Here is a 19,505-nt window from a genome sequence, read left to right as displayed (position 1 = left end):
GTTAAATCATCAGATTTTCAACAGCTCTTACCACTTAATATTTACAAGCAACAACAAGTCAATTTACCCCCTAAACGACAAGCTCAAGAGCAGCTCTAACAAAGTGCGCCACTTGAATGCGAACCACAACTTCAAAAAAAGAAAACCTTTACATCACACCTCTAAACAAAACACGGCCCTGACATAAAAGAAGCAACCAAAAATGTGAAAAATGCTCATCTTGATTCGTTCTGAAAAGATCAAAGCTAAACTCTGAGTCCTTCTGGTTGCCCCTGCCCAAGCCTACGAACCCATAAACAAATAAGAGATGGCCACAGACAAACAGATGCATTGAAAACGCTTCATCTCGTTGTGAACAGAACAACTGTCAACGGCATGTTAATGAGCTGTGGTGAATTCCAAATTGCCGTGGTGAGTTTCTGTTCAACCAAATAAACGGTTAAATTGTCGATTTATGGAATTTGAAAGAGATTTACGTCTGTTTGTCCGTGGTTCATCACTTAACCACCCCCTCCCTCCCTTCCCACACCCATTCTTCCGACAAAATCGTGTAACTCTTGTAAACTGCAACATTTCAAGCCCTTTGCAGAAAATAAAACAGGCTTGGTTCTCACCCCTCTGCCACGGCAGCAGCTCTCACCAACACTTACAAGCGATGTAACTCACCAAATTCACCCCCTTTTATCGGTGCAAGAAAGGGGAGGTCGATGACAGTCGGGCGGTTCCCGTTCCACCGCCGCTTTGTTGGCCTAGATCCGGAATCCGACGCAAACCGTCTCGCCACAGACTTTCTCACGAAACGTCACACGGTGAGTGGCGGCGGCGGCTTCCGGCATCAAACCAAACCCATCCCCCCTGGCTTCGGTAGACAGTCAGTAATAATGGTAAAGTTCAAGTGGACGAGGGGTTGAATTCAGGGAGTTTTGTGGTATTTGATTTCGGTTTCTAGTTTTTTGTTTGAAGTTTGAAGTTTGAAGATTTTAATTTTAAGTTTTAAGTTTTAAGTTTTAAGTTTTAAGTTTTAAGTTTGAAGTTTGAAGTTTGAAGTTTGAAGTTTGAAGTTTGAAGTTTGAAGTTTGAAGTTTGAAGTTTGAAGTTTGAAGTTTGAAGTTTGAAGTTTGAAGTTTGAAGTTTGAAGTTTGAAGTTTGAAGTTTGAAGTTTGAAGTTTGAAGTTTGAAGTTTGAAGTTTGAAGTTTGAAGTTTGAAGTTTGAAGTTTGAAGTTTGAAGTTTGAAGTTTGAAGTTTGAAGTTTGAAGTTTGAAGTTTGAAGTTTGAAGTTTGAAGTTTGAAGTTTGAAGTTTGAAGTTTGAAGTTTGAAGTTTGAAGTTTGAAGTTTGAAGTTTGAAGTTTGAAGTTTGAAGTTTGAAGTTTGAAGTTTGAAGTTTGAAGTTTGAAGTTTGAAGTTTGAAGTTTGAAGTTTGAAGTTTGAAGTTTGAAGTTTGAAGTTTGAAGTTTGAAGTTTGAAGTTTGAAGTTTGAAGTTTGAAGTTTGAAGTTTGAAGTTTTAAGTTTGAAGTTTGAAGTTTGAAGTTTGAAGTTTGAAGTTTGAAGTTTGAAGTTTGAAGTTTGAAGTTTGAAGTTTGAAGTTTGAAGTTTGAAGTTTGAAGTTTGAAGTTTGAAGTTTGAAGTTTGAAGTTTGAAGTTTGAAGTTTGAAGTTTGAAGTTTGAAGTTTGAAGTTTGAAGTTTGAAGATTTTAATTTTAAGTTTTAAGTTTTAAGTTTTAAGTTTTAAGTTTTAAGTTTTAAGTTTGAAGTTTGAAGTTTGAAGTTTGAAGTTTGAAGTTTGAAGTTTGAAGTTTGAAGTTTGAAGTTTGAAGTTTGAAGTTTGAAGTTTGAAGTTTGAAGTTTGAAGTTTGAAGTTTGAAGTTTGAAGTTTGAAGTTTGAAGTTTGAAGTTTGAAGTTTGAAGTTTGAAGTTTGAAGTTTGAAGTTTGAAGTTTGAAGTTTGAAGTTTGAAGTTTGAAGTTTGAAGTTTGAAGTTTGAAGTTTGAAGTTTGAAGTTTGAAGTTTGAAGTTTGAAGTTTGAAGTTTGAAGTTTGAAGTTTGAAGTTTGAAGTTTTAAGTTTGAAGTTTGAAGTTTGAAGTTTGAAGTTTGAAGTTTGAAGTTTGAAGTTTGAAGTTTGAAGTTTGAAGTTTGAAGTTTGAAGTTTGAAGTTTGAAGTTTGAAGTTTGAAGTTTTAAGTTTGAAGTTTGAAGTTTGAAGTTTGAAGTTTGAAGTTTGAAGTTTGAAGTTTGAAGTTTGAAGTTTGAAGTTTGAAGTTTGAAGTTTGAAGTTTGAAGTTTGAAGTTTGAAGTTTGAAGTTTGAAGTTTGAAGTTTGAAGTTTGAAGTTTGAAGTTTGAAGTTTGAAGTTTGAAGTTTGAAGTTTGAAGTTTGAAGTTTGAAGTTTGAAGTTTGAAGTTTGAAGTTTGAAGTTTGAAGTTTGAAGTTTGAAGTTTGAAGTTTGAAGTTTGAAGTTTGAAGTTTGAAGTTTGAAGTTTGAAGTTAGAAGTTTGAAGTTTGAAGTTTGAAGTTTGAAGTTTGAAGTTTGAAGTTTGAAGTTTGAAGTTTGAAGTTTGAAGTTTGAAGTTTGAAGTTTGAAGTTTGAAGTTAGAAGGAAGAAGGTGGAAGTTTGAAGTTTGAAGTTTTAAGTTTTAAGTTTTAAGTTTTAAGTTTTAAGTTTTAAGTTTTAAGTTTTAAGTTTTAAGTTTTAAGTTTAAAGTTTTAAGTTTTAAGTTTTAAGTTTTAAGTTTTAAGTTTGAAGTTTGAAGTATAAAGTTGGAAGTTTGAAGTTTTAAGTTTTAAGTTTGAAGTTTGAAGTTTGAAGTTTGAAGTTTGAAGTTTGAAGTTTGAAGTTTGAAGTTTGAAGTTAGAAGTTTGAAGTTTGAAGTTTGAAGTTTGAAGTTTGAAGTTTTAAGTTTTAAGTTTTAAGTTTTAAGTTTTTAGTTTTTAGTTTTTAGTGTTTAGTTTTTAGTTTTTAGTTTTTAGTTTTTAGTTTTTAGTTTTTAGTTTTTAGTTTTTAGTTTTTAGTTTTTAGTTTTTAGTTTTTAGTTTTTAGTTTTTAGTTTTTAGTTTTTAGTTTTTAGTTTTTAGTTTTTAGTTTTTAGTTTTTAGTTTTTAGTTTTTAGTTTTTAGTTTTTAGTTTTTAGTTTTTAGTTTTTAGTTTTTAGTTTTTAGTTTTTAGTTTTTAGTTTTTAGTTTTTAGTTTTTAGTTTTTAGTTTTTAGTTTTTAGTTTTTTAGTTTTTAGTTTTTAGTTTTTAGTTTTTAGTTTTTAGTTTTTAGTTTTTAGTTTTTAGTTTTTAGTTTTTAGTTTTTAGTTTTTAGTTTTTAGTTTTTAGTTTTATAAAAACTAAAAACTAAAAACTAAAAACTAAAAACTAAAAACTAAAAAACTAAAAACTAAAAACTAAAAAACTAAAAACTAAAAACTAAAAACTAAAAACTAAAAACTAAAAACTAAAAACTAAAAACTAAAAAACTAAAAACTAAAAACTAAAAACTAAAAACTAAAAACTAAAAACTAAAAACTAAAAACTAAAAACTAAAAACTAAAAACTAAAAACTAAAAACTAAAAACTAAAAAACTAAAAACTAAAAACTAAAAACTAAAAACTAAAAACTAAAAACTAAAAACTAAAAACTAAAAACTAAAAACTAAAACTAAAAACTAAAAACTAAAAACTAAAAACTAAAAACTAAAAACTAAAAACTAAAAACTAAAAACTAAAAACTAAAAACTAAAAACTAAAAACTAAAAACTAAAAACTAAAAACTAAAAACTAAAAACTAAAAACTAAAAAACTAAAAACTAAAAACTAAAAACTAAAAACTAAAAACTAAAAACTAAAAACTAAAAACTAAAAACTAAAAACTAAAAACTAAAAACTAAAAACTAAAAACTAAAAACTAAAAACTAAAAACTAAAAACTAAAAACTAAAAACTAAAAAACTAAAAACTAAAAACTAAAAACTAAAAACTAAAAACTAAAAACTAAAAACTAAAAACTAAAAACTAAAAACTAAACATTATGCTAACTAAATCCCCGACCCTGTACCCTCCACCCCATCCCCAACTCCCAGCAATGTCCAAAAAGCGTCCGCTAAACGTAACTCCACCTAACCTCTCCAAGCCACCAGTGCCCTCGGTGAAAACCAGTCCATGTAATAAATGACGAAACAAAAAAACATGACCCACCACCCCCCCCAATTCTTCCACCCCATAACCCTAAAGTGCGCACTACATCGAAACCCCCATAAACTCGTTAAACACCCAAAACATCTACCACCCCAATTGCCACCTGAGATATACACCACACATCATGTTCCTAAAAGATGCCACTTTGCGTTACATTAATTGTGCACGCGGGTAAGTCCGTCCCATGTAAACCATCGTACCAATCTAAATAGCTCACTTTGAATCACTGTGACACTTTACTGTAAGGAAAGATAATGGATTTCGGATTCAAGAAAAAGTTTGGTCTGATTTTACAGGTTTTAATTTTTATTTATAAAGCTACTTACAAGCTAAGACCTTTAAAACAAATATCTGTCTTAATAATTTTATAAAATTTATCTTTAAACGTATGTTAACAAGCAGTTTCTACACTCTCTTATTCGCATATTAAATAGTTTTTTCTTGGTACTGCAGATGTTTTGTTTAGCCCAAGGCAATATTTTTCAAGGCATCTTTGACAGAAAACGATGCATCAAGGCTTCGTTAATAATTAAAATAAAGTGATTAAATTGAATTGAAATTTATCAAAAAAAAGCTGATAAACACAAAAAGATATTATTTTGCGATTATGGGCAATTTAAGTTTAACTTTACTTTCTGTATCAACCCGAACAAATAAATGTTATCAGTGGGAATGAGAATCAGATTAGCGTACAACTATATTACTCAGGTAACCGCTTCCTCGTTCAGCTCCATTTCCAATTAGATAATCAATCACATCAGAGTGGTCAGCAGCTTCTGCTACGTTTAGAGGTGTGTCCTCTAAGAGCAAAGTTTTGGCATTAATGCAACCTCCTTTTTCGTGTAGCAACTTAACTATTGGCAAGTCACCTTTTGCTGCGGCGATGAACATTGGAGTGACTGCTTCATTTACAATTATTTTGTTGACATTTTCATCAAATGACATTTTTTTAGATGTGCAATAGAAATCAGTTCTACTGTTTGGATTGGCTCCATTTTCAAGAAGAAACTTTGTTATTTGATAATTACAATGATAAGCAGCAAAATGCAAAGGGGATCCGTATTCATCGTCCCAACTATTTATTACTGATTTGCGCAAATTCAAATCAAGGCTTTCAAGTGCAATGCGAATTCCATCTAGATTGTCATTTTCAATAGCAGCCATTATGTTGCGCCATTTCGTGCACAAATCTGTCATGAACTGTATGAATTTTGATAGAATCGAGGATATTTTTATGTGCAAGTCTGGATTTAAAAACTCCTCTTTCAATTTCGCTTTTAAAAGATCTTCAATTTCATATACTGACCAAAAATCAAATGCTTCTGAAACAATATGTTTCATTTCGTCCGTAGTTTCTGGCAGGTCAGCCAAATCCAAAACACGTAGAATTTCTTCCTCATTCATTATTTTGTTAAGCAAAAGTCCATCCTTCAAGAGCAGCTTTATTTTGTCTAGAGTAGATTTTTTCATGATTTTATTTAATCTAATAATTTTACCGTCAAAATCTAAACTAATCATCCACGAATCAATTTTCAAAACTATTTCATTGCACTTTTCACAGGTAACAAAAGCTTTCAAGAGTGTCTTTACCCAATTGGTCTTGTCCAATGTGTCTATTTTAAATAGCTTCAACATGCAATGAATTTTTGTAAGTCTTGCCGGTAATTCAGTATCGAATCCAACGCCGTTTTCACACAAAAATCGCATTCGGTCGATCCAAACTCGGTTGAAGGCATCAAATGTTAAACCATCAAAACGAGAAAGTGTGACGGAAGGCATTATTCGGTATCCACGCCAACTGATCATGGGCTGTCTGAGTAAAAAGCCCCTCTCCAAAAACTTTTTCGTCAATGACAGATCGTAACGGAGCAAAAGAAAACTGACGTCGGAAAAATTGTTATTATTGAAAATGTCAACGTCTGTGACATCCAGCAGCATTTCAATCACATTCTGAGGTGTTTCTTCATTGCTGAGTGCATCATATATGGGAAGCTTTGAGTTGTTTGCGTATGGCTGGCCAAGTTCGTGGAGTCCCATCTTGAGGAGGTTTTGAATTGAATCATATTGCTCATTAGTTAGCAAATGAGAACAAAAAGAATGATAAAACTTATCAATCCATGTGACATCGTAGCCAAATTCCCTTACAAGAGATATTACAATTTCATAATGATGATTGCTGGCAGCCAAGTGAAGTGGTGAAAATCCCCAACTATAATTTTCAGACAAAGCTTTCTTGAGAAAATCCGTCCCTAATTGAGTGGCTAAAATACGCACCAGCTTTGAATAACCCATCTTGGCTGAAGAAATCAAAAGTCTATATTTTTCATCGTCTGTTAACAAATTAATTGTTGCATTAAGCATTGCGTCAGAGGGATTAATCAAACAATGTTCCACTACACTAAGTAAATAATCGGAAGAAAATCGTTCGAATGACTGACACCCATCATGCTCTACCAAAAAGATGCTCTTGAGTTTACCTAAAATCAGATCCACTAAATCTGTTGCATTTCCCGCTTGAGTAGAATCACTCAGTGCCTTAGTTTGAATAAATTGACAAATTTGTCTCTTATCATTTCCGACTAAATTCTCCAGCAGAGCATTTGCTGCATCGTGCTGATCAGACGAATAATGTTTAAGCCATTTCCAGACAGCTTTTGCGACAAAAAACTCGGCAAATGTTAAATGAGCGAACTGCGGCTTTCCATCCACTATTCGACTGACGAAACCACGTTTTTCCTTCCCAGTTTTTATATTTTCGATGTCTTTTTTAATTTTAGAATACTCTTCTTTCGATAGTAATAATTTCAAAGTATTCTCATCAAAAATGGCATACAAAGCAAGTCTTGTATGCGATTCTTTGAACAACTTAAAGAATTCATATTCAGTGCAAATTACTGCGGATGGATCAATATTTTGTTTCTCCTTTAAGTATACATTTTCAAATTTTATTTTGATAAATTTCTTGTAAAGAAAACATAGATTAAGTTTCGTTTTGAACAGGTTTAAGAAGACAGAATTACCAGATTTAATGTAATCTTCTAACACATCTTGAAGACATGTTGCAATCATTTCAATGTGCAAAGGAGTGCTGATAAAGCTTTTTCCATTAAAATAAGTTTGCGTGTACTGTTTCAACATTGCAGTCACAAATTCTTCGAATCGAGTTTGGTTCAATTCAGCGTCTGTGAGATTAGTTTTCCAAAACATTTCCAAAAAGTTACGAATATCGTTTTCTGTGAATGGAACAAAAGAGTGCGCAAAAACGTTTAAACTATTTTCCAGTGTAACTTTTGCACTGTTGTCACGTGTAGTAACTATCAGCTTCATTACGTGCTCTTTGACAGTGTTTAAAAATTCCAAAACCGATTTGACATAATTGGGAGCAATCTCATCAAACCCATCAACTAAGAGAATCACATTTTTTTTATTTAAGAATCTTTCAAACAAGATTTGTTCAAATTTTATCATCTCACTGTTTGAATTTGCATTCGCTTTTTGCATCACATAAAGTAAGAAACTTTTTACTTCTTCAAAATCTACGTTTTTGTTTTCCATGCTCTTAAATTTTGAAGTGTAATCATTCAAATTGATTCGAATTACCATCGAAAGACTGGAAATCTCATTTTGTTGCTCAAGTTGGGTCATCAAGGTGGATTTACCCATTCCAGGCTCATCAGCTATGATCACCACTGGTTCGGAAAATGATTTAAAATTCACCAAAGGAAACTCTTCATCATCGTACTGCAAAAGTTCACGCAGTTTGGCAACACTGTTTAAAGAACATTGCCATAAAAAGTGATCTTTGTGCTGCTTGAACCAGTGAACATTGCGTAATGGATGTCGAGAGCAAATCTCATGAAAGTGCTCTTTTGTTTCTGAGATGATCACTAAGTCTTTGAGGTTTTCTTGAATATTTTTTGTGTCATCAATTATTTCAAATTTGTCTTTGTCATGATTTTTTGTCATTTTTCTCAACCGTTTGAACCGACGGGCAATATAATAAGGAACTTGCTCATTATCCAATGGAGCAATTTGTAAAGAATCATTTTCTAGCAAATTGAGCAAAATCGCTCCAGTGATTAATCTGTCAGGGTCATTCGACCCATTCTCATCAGGTTCTCCAATGAGATCAACAAGTTTTATCGGTCTGCCCTGGAATGAAACCATTTTACTATCCATCAAACTACTCTGGCATTTCGCCGTGAGATCCGCAAAATCAATCTTCAAATCTTTAACTTGGTGCAACTCCAGCATCAACCCAGCTTCACTGATCAAAATGATGTATTTTCCACACTCTGCCAGTTTCGTTCCCAGTTGGGATTGTTTCAACTCTGCAACTTCTTTCGAACTGCGCACGATCAAACATTTGAACTCGTTCGGTTCTAAAAACGTCGATAAAATTTCTCCGCTGTCAACTCCATCTAGATCAAAATCCACAATGGCGAGTGATAGTTTAAATTTTTGAATCAAATGTTGGCATATTTTAGCATAGCTCAGTATTGGAACTTTGCTGCTAACGTTGATTATTCGTTTGTCAGCTGGAATTGTATCGAAACCAAGCTCTTGGAATGACTCTGCGCTGAAATCTAAATTAAATCGCTTTGAAGACTTGAAACAAATTTCAGTAAGATTCATCAGCATTGATTGTTCGTTAACTTTTTTCAAAGCATTATCCAGAAAATCGCACTCTTTTGTGAGGAAATAAACTTCTCCCTTTTCTTCCCAATATGTTTGAACCAAAGCGTGATACATTATATATAAAACTGAATTATTGTTGCCAATTTCCTTCACGGTGATTTGCCCCACTTCTTTTTCATTTCCTTGGTTGTAGTAAATTTTATATGATTTGAAAAAATCTTCAACGATCGATTTACAATTTTGCTCATTCACGTCTTTTCCTTCATTTTGAAGAATTTCACTCGTTATTGTGTCTTTGCTTAAAATTTCAATCATTGCTTCGCTTGGCTCAATTTGAAATGCCCTTCCTTCGTCGTTTGTTTTGAGCAGCGGATTTAGTTCTGCTTGTTTTGAAGGAGTGAAATCACACTTTGCATTGGTGAAAACGGCAATTTCAAAGTCGATCTCCTCGAAGCTCCCTTGGAAGAATCCGGCAGTGTTTGAGGGGCTGAACTGTTCTCTTACTTCTAAGTAGTTTTTGAAGTTTTTTACCAAATTTAAGAAGTTCTTTTGGTTTTTCTTTTCAATCGTTGTGTCGTTAACTTGTTTCAATGTAATTTTGTTATTTTTCGGATCATCCCGGTGTTTGGCCTGAACAAGAACAACTTGTATTCTTCTTCCGCCGTTTATGTCTCTCCGTATGACCAAATCATCAAACTGTCCCATCTCGTCAAGGTTCGATCCCAGATAGAAGGGAGTTCCAGAATCAATCAGCCGATGGAGCATTAGGGCTAATAGCTTACTCTCATAGTGGTGTCCAGCAATGGCAGACGTGCCTGGTCGTCGCGAGTAGGTGAAATCACTCGATGGCTGATCCTTTTGATGAGCAAGCTTTGGCCTTTTGCTGCTACAGTGCGCCTCCTCAGCATCCGTGTCAACCTTTCGCTGAGACATTTTGGCTGTTTTTTCAGGGTGGTTTTATGAGGGACTCTGGGAGAATGTCTGTAAATCAACAAAGAATCAGTTGATGGCAACGAATAATATTCAGAATAAACTTACTGAATTTTAAGCAGGAAATGAAACAATATTAGTTGTTTTTGTTGCCAACCAAATCCTTTGGTGAATCAGGCGATGATGATTGATGAGCCTAAAAAAGGAAATCAAAAGTTAATAGAAAGCCACAATGTTCACAATTTGGCAATTTGATGATGGTTGCAAGCAAACCCCTTGTGTTGAAATATCAAAATTTTTGTTATTGTCTGCTCTACAATTTTGTGGAACATTATTACACTATAAAAAAGTAACCTTGCAAAGCTACAAAATGTTGAATTGTATTCTAAATTAAAAAGGACTCTTCTGCGTTAATGCAGATCCCAAAAGTATATTAAATTTCCCATAAAATTACATGCCCCAATAGTTTGTACTCCATTAAAACGGGCTTCCAATCATTTTATTTAGAATCATTCTTTCGAATAATTTGCTAATAGATGAAAACATACTAATGGGTTGTTAGCTTGAAGCATGAGCGGTTTCAAAATCGGAATTACTTTGGCATTTTTCCAACTACTGGGAAAATATGCCAAAGCAAAACATTTGTTGAACACTTTGACCAATCTACTCAAAGTGGCTCCTGGTAGAGGACTTCTGGCAACATTGCCCACGAGTGGTTGATTGTTTTGTGGTGCGCCGGGATTTTCGTGATTTTGTCGTGTTTTCGGAAGTTTTTGGTGTTGATTGTGTGCTCGAAAGATGGATGTTTAATAGAAGTTGCCCGGGAAGGTGAAGGTTTTCCAACAACAAGGGTTTTCCCGCTTGTTCTTGGAATAAAATATTTCGGCGGTTCGGTGTTTTCTTTTTCATTCATCCATCGAAGTGAGGTCGGCGCGTTGCAACCGTGCATCATTTGTGCAAGTGTCAAACGGAGGCTTCACTTTCCTGCAGGGCTGAGGAGTGGCGTCCGCTGTCCAGTGACGTTTGTTCGTTTTGACCCTGTAAAAAAAAATCCGACAATTCACATAACTTAGTCCGGTCTAGTCGAGTGGTTTCGGCCGATTCGTTGGCCAACGAATCGGCCGACCGGGCAACAGACTTCTGTGTAATCTTTACATAAGCGTCTGGTGGAAAATCGGTTGTCGAAATCGGCCGACGGAATCGGTTATAAAAACAACCGATTTTTTACCGATTTAGTCTGTGAAAAAAAGAAAATCTGACTCAACCCAATTTAGTCGGTCTATTCGTAGGGCAACTAAAAATCTTACTCCTGACGCATCCCGACTAAATAGGCAACTAGTTGGTTGTTTTTGATTACCCGATTTCGTAGGGTGTTTCGTCAGGTCGAGAACTGTCAAATTTTTTACGGGGGAGTGAGGGAGAGAGAGCATCGTCAGTGTTTGGGGTCATCGCGGTTTGTTGGTAAACAGATGACATGCTGGCGTTGTGCTCTGGTGGTGGGTGGTGTTGACTACCGAGTCTGGGTGTTGGGTGGGAGGCTCATTGGTTTAGTGATGTTGGTTTGCGAGTGATCGGTGTCGGTTGTGTTTAAAAGATGGAAGGCGGATTTATTCATCCATGAAAGCGGAAAATATCTGCGAGTGGAGGATTATCTACTATCATCTGGTGAGTTCGTTCCATGTTGCGTGTTTACTTGATTTTTTTAAGTATGTGTGGGAAAAGTGATAGATAGTGAATCCTATTTTTTAATATTCTTGGTATTTTTTTGTTTGTTGTTTTTTTTTTGCTCTGCCTTTAAAGATTGTCCACGTTGTGTTCGGGCCGTCGCAAACTATTAACGGTTTGAAGTCGCGTCGTAAAATTTTTTCTGGCAACTACTTTAAATCAACTCGATTTTATTTTTGAATAATCAAGTTAAAGTGAGTTCATTGATCATTAGTGTAGTGCCTATGAGGACGCGCAGTCCTGTTGTTTCGTGTTATTTTCGTCTCTTTTGTCTCGCTGTTTGTCTGCATGGGGTGATTGGTCTTCTTCTTCTTCTTTTCATTTTTTTAGTTCGCGCGTTCGTTGGCCGATGAGTTATTTTTTTGTTCTCTTTATATAGTTTTCGATAGAAACGATGCGAATTCTTTTTTTTTAGACAAGCAAGTTGTATTGCTGGATTAAGTCCTTTCTATATCATCGATGATCGGAAGGCACGCCGACGAATATGTTTTAAGGCTTATGATATAAAATTATTTTAATGAGTTCGTTTTGCGATGCCTGTCCGTCGGGTCGCATGTTTTTTCGCGTCGTTCGTCGTCGGTGAGTTTTTCGGGTGATTGCGTGCGTTTGTGTGTGAAGGTGCGGCTGGCTCTGGTTGTCACAATGACAGTTGAGCCAGTCGGTATAGCTCGTAAAGCACGGTGAAAAATATTGTTTCAATGCGTTCAAGTCCTTCAGATATCATCATAACTCACCAATAATTAATTGGTCGCTCATCTTATAATAATTTAAAAGTATAAATAGTCTCAGGTCAACTCTACGTAAATATATTACGCTGAGTATAATATTTCACCTTATAATTACACATAATTTTGATTCTATCTTTCCACAGCCGGCTGTCTAAGATTGAATCATTTATGCTAAACTCAACACCAAATAACCGGGAATGGTCTCATCCGCATCTACCGTTTGTTTGCCTTGAGAATACATAATACATCACCCTATTACTCAACGAAATTCATTGATTATTGGGCCACATCATCATCCTCTATGATGAATCCTGGCCATTACCTTTTCCCACTAACAAAATCCCAAGTAGAAGTAGTTTTCCGGCACACGCGGGGGTGTGGATATCGTATAGAACCCACCCTTGGTAGCAGCCTGTGCTAACTAACATTCCCGTCCCGTTCCCTCGAGATCTACAAACTGACATGGCGGGCGCCGTTGGTGGCCAATGACTGTTGCCTATTCGCACACATTCGTGTTTCAGCGACCTTGGTGTTTTATCTTTTCGGCGCATTCATGCATGCTGTTGATAAGGGAAACACCACTAGATCGTTGAAGCGTATGATTGGTTGTGCTGATAGCATATAACGGTCCTGTTCAGCAACGGAGAAGGACAACCATGGGTGGTCTCTCATGCTCATGCTCATGCTCATGCTCTACTCAAAGTGGCTCCTGGTATTTTTTTTTTTTTTTCAAATTAAAATGTAAAAAATTACCATCCTTGCCAGGGGCTTTCTTATTTTTAATTCTATTGATTATATTTCGTTTAGATCCGTATTAAAAACGTCATCTGATGAAAATTCTTGTTCAACAATATTCTGAAATTCTATTGAAATGATGAGCACTCTCAAACTGCTGAGCAAGTTTTTGGGCTTTCTCCCCATTAGTTAATAGAATATTATCACCATCGTTTAAAGAAAGGATTAGTTAATGAGGTTTCTTAAAAAACCTTTGAAAGTTTTTAAAAAGGTTTGGAATAACCCAAGTACCACTCATAACTTGTCGACTGTTGAATACAAGTTAGACAGTTGGTTTTGTTCAACATACGAAAAAAAATTCTCAACACTAGTTAAATATCATTTTGTTTCACTACTTGAATAACTGGCTTGTATAACTAATTAGTTTTGTGCAACACAAGTGTTCAAACACAGTCAACTTCACCCTTGTCCAACATCCTCACATGTTTGAGAGTTTAACCCTCTACAACCTAACCCCGCCTTTAGACGGGCTTCGATCTAAAAAATCGCCAAAAATCAATTTTCCAACCGATTTTTGATATTTAAAAAGCATTGGAAAGAAGAACTCTTAAAATTTTAGAAAATTTCAGGGTTGGAAGTTTAACTTGTTTTATGTGACTTTGCCAATGTTTTTAAAAATGTCATTTTTTTAGGAGTCAACTTTGGCTGTGTTTTTTACTAACATTTCCTATATTTTCAGTAAAAAGAAGTATGCAGTAATTTTTGTAGTGTGCCAGACTATGCCTCTACGCATTTTTTTGCAATTTAAATGATGATGGTGCGATTCTATGGCAGAAAATGTGAAAAACATGCAAAAAATTGAAAAAGTGACTGTAAAAACATGAAAAAATTAGATAGGCGAAATGTAATTATAGTAGATGGTAGAGTAGACCAAATACTACCAAAAACAAACATAAACTAAACAAGATAAATGCAAATTAAAATACTAAAAATGAAACAAGGAAAACATAAAACAAGAGAAGTAAAGTTTTTCGTAGAACAAAAGTTGCTCAAAATGACCTCCTGAACACGGGAAAAATAAATATTTTCGAAAAAAAAATTTGGGCAGTAGAGGGTTAAGGACTTGCTCCTAACTCCATTCAATTTGCGGTCTTTCACTATTTAAACAAGATATTTTGGAACACTTTCGATGGTTACTCTTGATTCTTAACTATAATTTTTCTCTTCAACCAAAAACTTACGCAACTTCAATGTCAAACAACTTTAAATGTACTTACCTTTTAAAATACAATTTTGACTCTTCTGGAGATATGGTGTTGGGCCTCTAATTCGTAACCTCTGAACTCGTTTGTTGTTGTTTACATGAAGCGTCGAATGTCCTTTTTTTTTGCCTGAAATAAAGTACAGAATTAAAAAAAAAATAGTATCAACACTGTCGTGAGCTTGTACTGTAATCTGGGGTGAATTTGTAAGATTTGAACATTGTTGGAAATAGGATATTTATTTTGAATTTTCTGTGGCTAATGATCACAAACCAAACGTTTGAAATTAGTAAATTTCTACAGTTTGTTCGATTTGTAAAATAGTTTATTTTTTAATTTAAAACAACGTTGCCCTGCAAATATACTCAAAATGTTGCTTCATAACTTTTTTAAACACAAGTGGCAAAACCAGCCCAAATTGTTGATATGCCAACATTAGGTCCTGGAATCAAATGCTGTTCTCAAAGTTATTTTTAAATGAACTTCATCATTTAAAATTGACTTGATAGTTAAAATTCTCGGAATCGGCTCAATCTTTAAACAAAAATCACACCAAGAAGAAATTATCAAATCGCGTTGATACGCGTGGCAACGCGTTTAACCTCGTCTAGCGCAACAATGAGTCATCCAAAAAAGATGAATAAAAATTCAACTTTAGTAGCACTTACTGGTATTTTCCAAGGAGCAAATCACAAAGTATTGGTTTTTGATTGGAGATTTATCAACAGCTCGCTCAAATTGATAGATTTTCCACACACTGAATTAAATTATCTAGACTTCTAGAGCCAAACCCTGCAATCTTTCGTGACAAACCCTTCGACATGTGGAACGAGACTAACTTCGTGCGCCGATTGTCCCGGCACTTACTTAGTCACACTGGCTAAACTCTCACGAGCGAACCGGCAGAATGAGAGACTTGACTCATTCGCGCTCGCTCTCTTTAACTTTTGGCTTATGCTCGCAAATTTGCCAATGACGTCATGATTCTAAATCTGGACACTTTTGATAGTAGCATATCTTTTTAATGTTGACTTGTTGTGCTTCGAATCCCGGACACTCGTTTTAGCTTATAAATCGCACAAATTTGGACTAAAATTCTTCAGGTCTCAAACGAGCTCAAAGTGTTGCTGTGCCTTTCCCGTTGCTTATAAAATGTTTCAGTGAAATGTTTCACCAGATTTTTGTTTTTTTGGTAAATACTCATATTTTATTGAATTGTTTTGGCAATGACTACAGCCTCCAAATCAGTTTGAAATTAAAGTTGCTGGAAAATTCATCAAATAACACAATTTTTACTATTTTTATGCAAACTCATTCAAATAATTGATAAAACAAGAGAATTCGAAGCATGATGTTTTATTGGTGTCGATAAAAAAAGAAAAGAAAAACCCGCCCCGATTGTTTTAAATGTTTTTAATTTGATCGTTCTGCTCAAAATGTTGACAAATTATAAATAAAAATATCTCGTCGACGTCAACGTGAGCAGGGTGGACGACGGTTTGTCCACCCTTTGACTTTGGTCCTCTTGCATGGTTTTGCGAGAAATGCGCAAAAAAATATACAGGCGGTTTGACAGTTTGTTCCATCCATCGAGAAACAGGATTAGGATGCATAAATAAGCTTTTATTGGAGACTCGATGATGCGCGTGTTTCTCTTTCAAAAATGATTAAAAAAACTCCAACATGGCAAACCAGAGAAAATAAAACTTCAAAATTTGAATAAATGTAAATTTTGCAATCAAATGAAAACCAGTTTGAATTTTTTTTTCCTTCATTTACAACCATTTTGAAGCAATTTCAGGATTTTTGAAAATTATTCAGAATATCCACTAAGTTTCCACGTGGAGGCGTAGTCTGGGACACTACAAAAATTACTACATACTTCTTTTTCCATAAAATATAGAAAATGTTGGTGGAAAACGCAGCCAAAGTTGACCCCAGAAAAAATGACATTTTCAAAAACATTGCCAAAGTCACACAACACAAGTCATGCTTCCAACCCTAAAATTTTCTAAAATTTTAAGAGTTCTCCTTTCCCCGCCTCTAGGCTGGCTTCGGTCTAAAAAATCGCCAAAATCTAATCTAATCTAATCTAATCAGACCCTAGCGCAGCCAATCTTTCGAAGGGATCCTGGAGAGTGCCTTAGGTTAGATGACGCCTAGCACTCTTCTTGTCATTTATTAACATTTGTAGTGCGCCATTGCAATAGAATGCATTGAAACATCACAAGTGTTAAAGCGGCCAGGCCTACTGCGTAAAGCCGTATCGCAGAGATGACTCGTAATTGGGTTGAGTTTGAGCACTGAGTGTTCGAACAACAACACAATTCTGAATCGACAGGGGAGGAAGAAGCGTGGGGACACACCACCATACGCTCCGAGATTTTTGGTTGTATTCGTTGGGAGCACCATGCTAAGAAGGATTGGTACTCCGGGACCCTCTGGGATGGGACATTGTATTTCCACGAATGCCCTGGACACTATTTGCCGTGGTTATAGCGCCACAACTCGCTCTCTGTAACAGTATTCCTAATTCCAGTCCACGCTCACCAAGTCGTCATGGCCTAGTGGTTAGCATTTTTGCTTACCAATCCAAAGGACGGAGGATCGAACCCCGCCGCGAGCGACTTTGATTTTTCGTTCATATTCATCATTTCAAATTTCTGTGTTCTTAAACTTTCTCGTTGGGAGCAGATGGGCATCGAACCCAGAACCATTCGCTTACAAAGCGAACACCGTAACCAGTCAGCCACGGCCGCTCTCACGGGCTTCGGTCTAAAAAATCGCCAAAAAACCATTATTAAACCAATTTTAAAAAGTATACGATAGAAGAACTCTTAAAATTTAAGAAAATGCTAGGGTTGGAAGTTTGACTTTGCCAATGTTTTTAAAAATTACATTTTTTTAGGGGTCAACTTTGGCTGCGTTTTTCATCAACATTTGCTATATGTTTTGTAAAAGTAAGTATGCAGTAACTTTTGTAATGTCCCAAACTATGCCTCTTCGATTTTTTTCTACAATTCAAATAACAATTGTATCGTTCTTTAGCAGAAAACGTGAAAAACATGAAAACAACAAAAAAGCAAAAGATGATAGAAGGTGGAAGAATTAGCCAAATACTATCAAAAACAAACGTAAACAAAACATGACAAATGCAAATAAAAATACAAAAACTAACTTGATCCACCTATGTGGTTGATGCCTTCCTCACTCTTTACCAACAATTAGTGATATGATGGGTTTGGACACAAATATCATCAATTTTTTTTTTCGATTCGGATAAAAAAATAACCAATATCACTTAATTTGTATGTATTGGTTTCTTTGGAAAGGTCTTTTGATTGCCTAACCAACGATGTATAGCATATTGGGATTTGAGTTTTTTTTGTTCACTTTTCAAACATATGGATATTTGTGAAAACACATTTTTATACATAACTTTTCAACTATTTATCGAAACTTCAAACAATTCAATAACGATGTATGGGACCCTAAACCAAGTCGATTGCGACCAGTGCCGAGAAAACTCAGTGCGAATTTCAGTCACATATATGCATACTAGGGTGCCCAGAAAAAATGGCCCCCTGCTCCAAAAGCGGAAAAAGGTTTTTTGGGGTTTTTAAAGCATCTGTGTAAATTGTGAGCGAAATTGGTTGAGATGAACTCATTGATACCAGATCCGCTAATAACTTTTCAGGATCGAATTTTACAGCTTTGGTATGTTCTACAAAGTTGTAGAGCTTTAAATTTTCAATAAAAATCTCACTCATATTGTACGATTGAAAATATTCTTTTGGTGAAAATTGCGATTTTTATTTCTTTTGGAAATCATATTATTTATAATACAATGCTTTCATCATAAGACTTTCTTTTGTGCTGACGTTATAAATAAACAAAGTCGATGTTATTAATTGAAAAAAGTTCTACCATTGTTTCATTCTTTAGTAAGAAAGGCTCTATCTCACCCCAGGTGGGATTAAATCGGGTTTTTATTTTTAGTAAAACTTAGATTTTTTGAAAACCAATAATGATTGCAAGAAAGCAGTACTGCACCTAATAACCCCAGAGGCACAGACTCAGGGGGAAGACGGACTGTTTGACTTTAAAGTCTGATTTGGGACTAAAAAACGACTAAAACCACAAAGAAGATTATTAAAAGTAGAATGATCCGATTGCTGAAGCCAATAAGGATTCCATAAAAGTCAGTTGAACATTCACATTTCGATTTGTTTACCGTACTCGGTCCGATTTCCGACTGGGACTCATTTTCATTGAGAAAAAACTAACCTAATCCACCTATGTGGTTAATGGCTTCCTCACTACTTTCTAAAATTTGAACATAACTCATAACATAACTTAAACAGGGTTGCCAAATTCAGACTCGTTTGGAAGGTCTCTCGATTACCTTTCCCACAAAAGGTAGGGATGGATCTGGGAATTGTTTACAAAAAAATAAGTGCTTTTAAAAGGTATAACTTGAGGCAGGGCTGCCAAATCTACAATGTTTTTGACTAGTTGGAAAGGCCTTTCAAATACCTACACGCAAACGAGAAATCCGTGAGAGATGCCCTCCCAATTTGATTTGTGTGGTACAACGCTGAAAACGCGTGGAAATCCCTCCCGAATTTTACTGTCTCGAAAATTCACGCATACCATCACAGGAATATGTCGAAATATTTCAAATTCATTGACCAAGAACGTAAACACACGACGGGCAGTTGTATCTCACGCGTCAGTGCTGTATACAAGTATGCGTGCTTAATTTGTATCGCCGTTCAGCACAAATTCACATAGCAGTGTTGTGCAGAAGAGACATGACTTAAACAGAAAAAAAAAATTGTTTTATTGTCAATTGGTCATTATTTGGACTTGTAAAACTTCAGACTTTTTGACATTTTGACATTTTGACATTTTGACATTTTGACATTTTGACATGTTGACATTTTGACATTTTGACATTTTGACATTTTGACATTTTGACATTTTGACATTTTGACATTTTGACATGTTGACATTTTGACATTTTGACATTTTGACATTTTGACATTTTGACATTTTGACATTTTGACATTTTGACATTTTGACATTTTGACATTTTGACATTTTGACATTTTGACATTTTGACATTTTGACATTTTGACATTTTGACATTTTGACATTTTGACATTTTGACATTTTGACATTTTGACATTTTGACATTTTGACATTTTGACATTTTGACATTTTGACATTTTGACATTTTGACATTTTGACATTTTGACATTTTGACATTTTGACATTTTGACATTTTGACATTTTGACATTTTGACATTTT

General features: G+C 34.8%; 1 protein-coding gene across 1 annotated transcript; it reads right to left on the bottom strand.

The window, feature by feature from the left end:
• Positions 1 to 4,464: 4,464 nt before the first annotated feature.
• On the bottom strand, positions 4,465 to 15,008 carry LOC120415633 (uncharacterized). The gene is made up of 4 exons (XM_039577231.2): positions 14,860 to 15,008; positions 14,207 to 14,320; positions 9,850 to 9,937; positions 4,465 to 9,792 (listed from the first exon to the last, which is right to left on the bottom strand). The coding sequence occupies exon 4, from the start codon at positions 9,742 to 9,744 to the stop codon at positions 4,858 to 4,860; it is 4,887 nt and encodes a 1,628-aa protein (XP_039433165.2). The 5' UTR covers positions 9,745 to 9,792; positions 9,850 to 9,937; positions 14,207 to 14,320; positions 14,860 to 15,008; the 3' UTR covers positions 4,465 to 4,857.
• Positions 15,009 to 19,505: the final 4,497 nt, after the last annotated feature.

Source organism: Culex pipiens, chromosome 1 (genome assembly GCF_016801865.2).
Source record: "Culex pipiens pallens isolate TS chromosome 1, TS_CPP_V2, whole genome shotgun sequence".
NCBI lineage: Eukaryota > Metazoa > Arthropoda > Insecta > Diptera > Culicidae > Culex > Culex pipiens.
The sequence above is the reverse complement of the archived record's forward strand: the minus strand, read 5'-3'. Positions and strand labels throughout refer to the sequence as shown.

Excerpts from the sequence above, each read along its gene's own strand:
- LOC120415633 (XM_039577231.2), bottom strand. The coding sequence starts at position 9,744 with ATGTCTCAGCGAAAGGTTGACACGGATGCTGAGGAGGCGCACTGTAGC.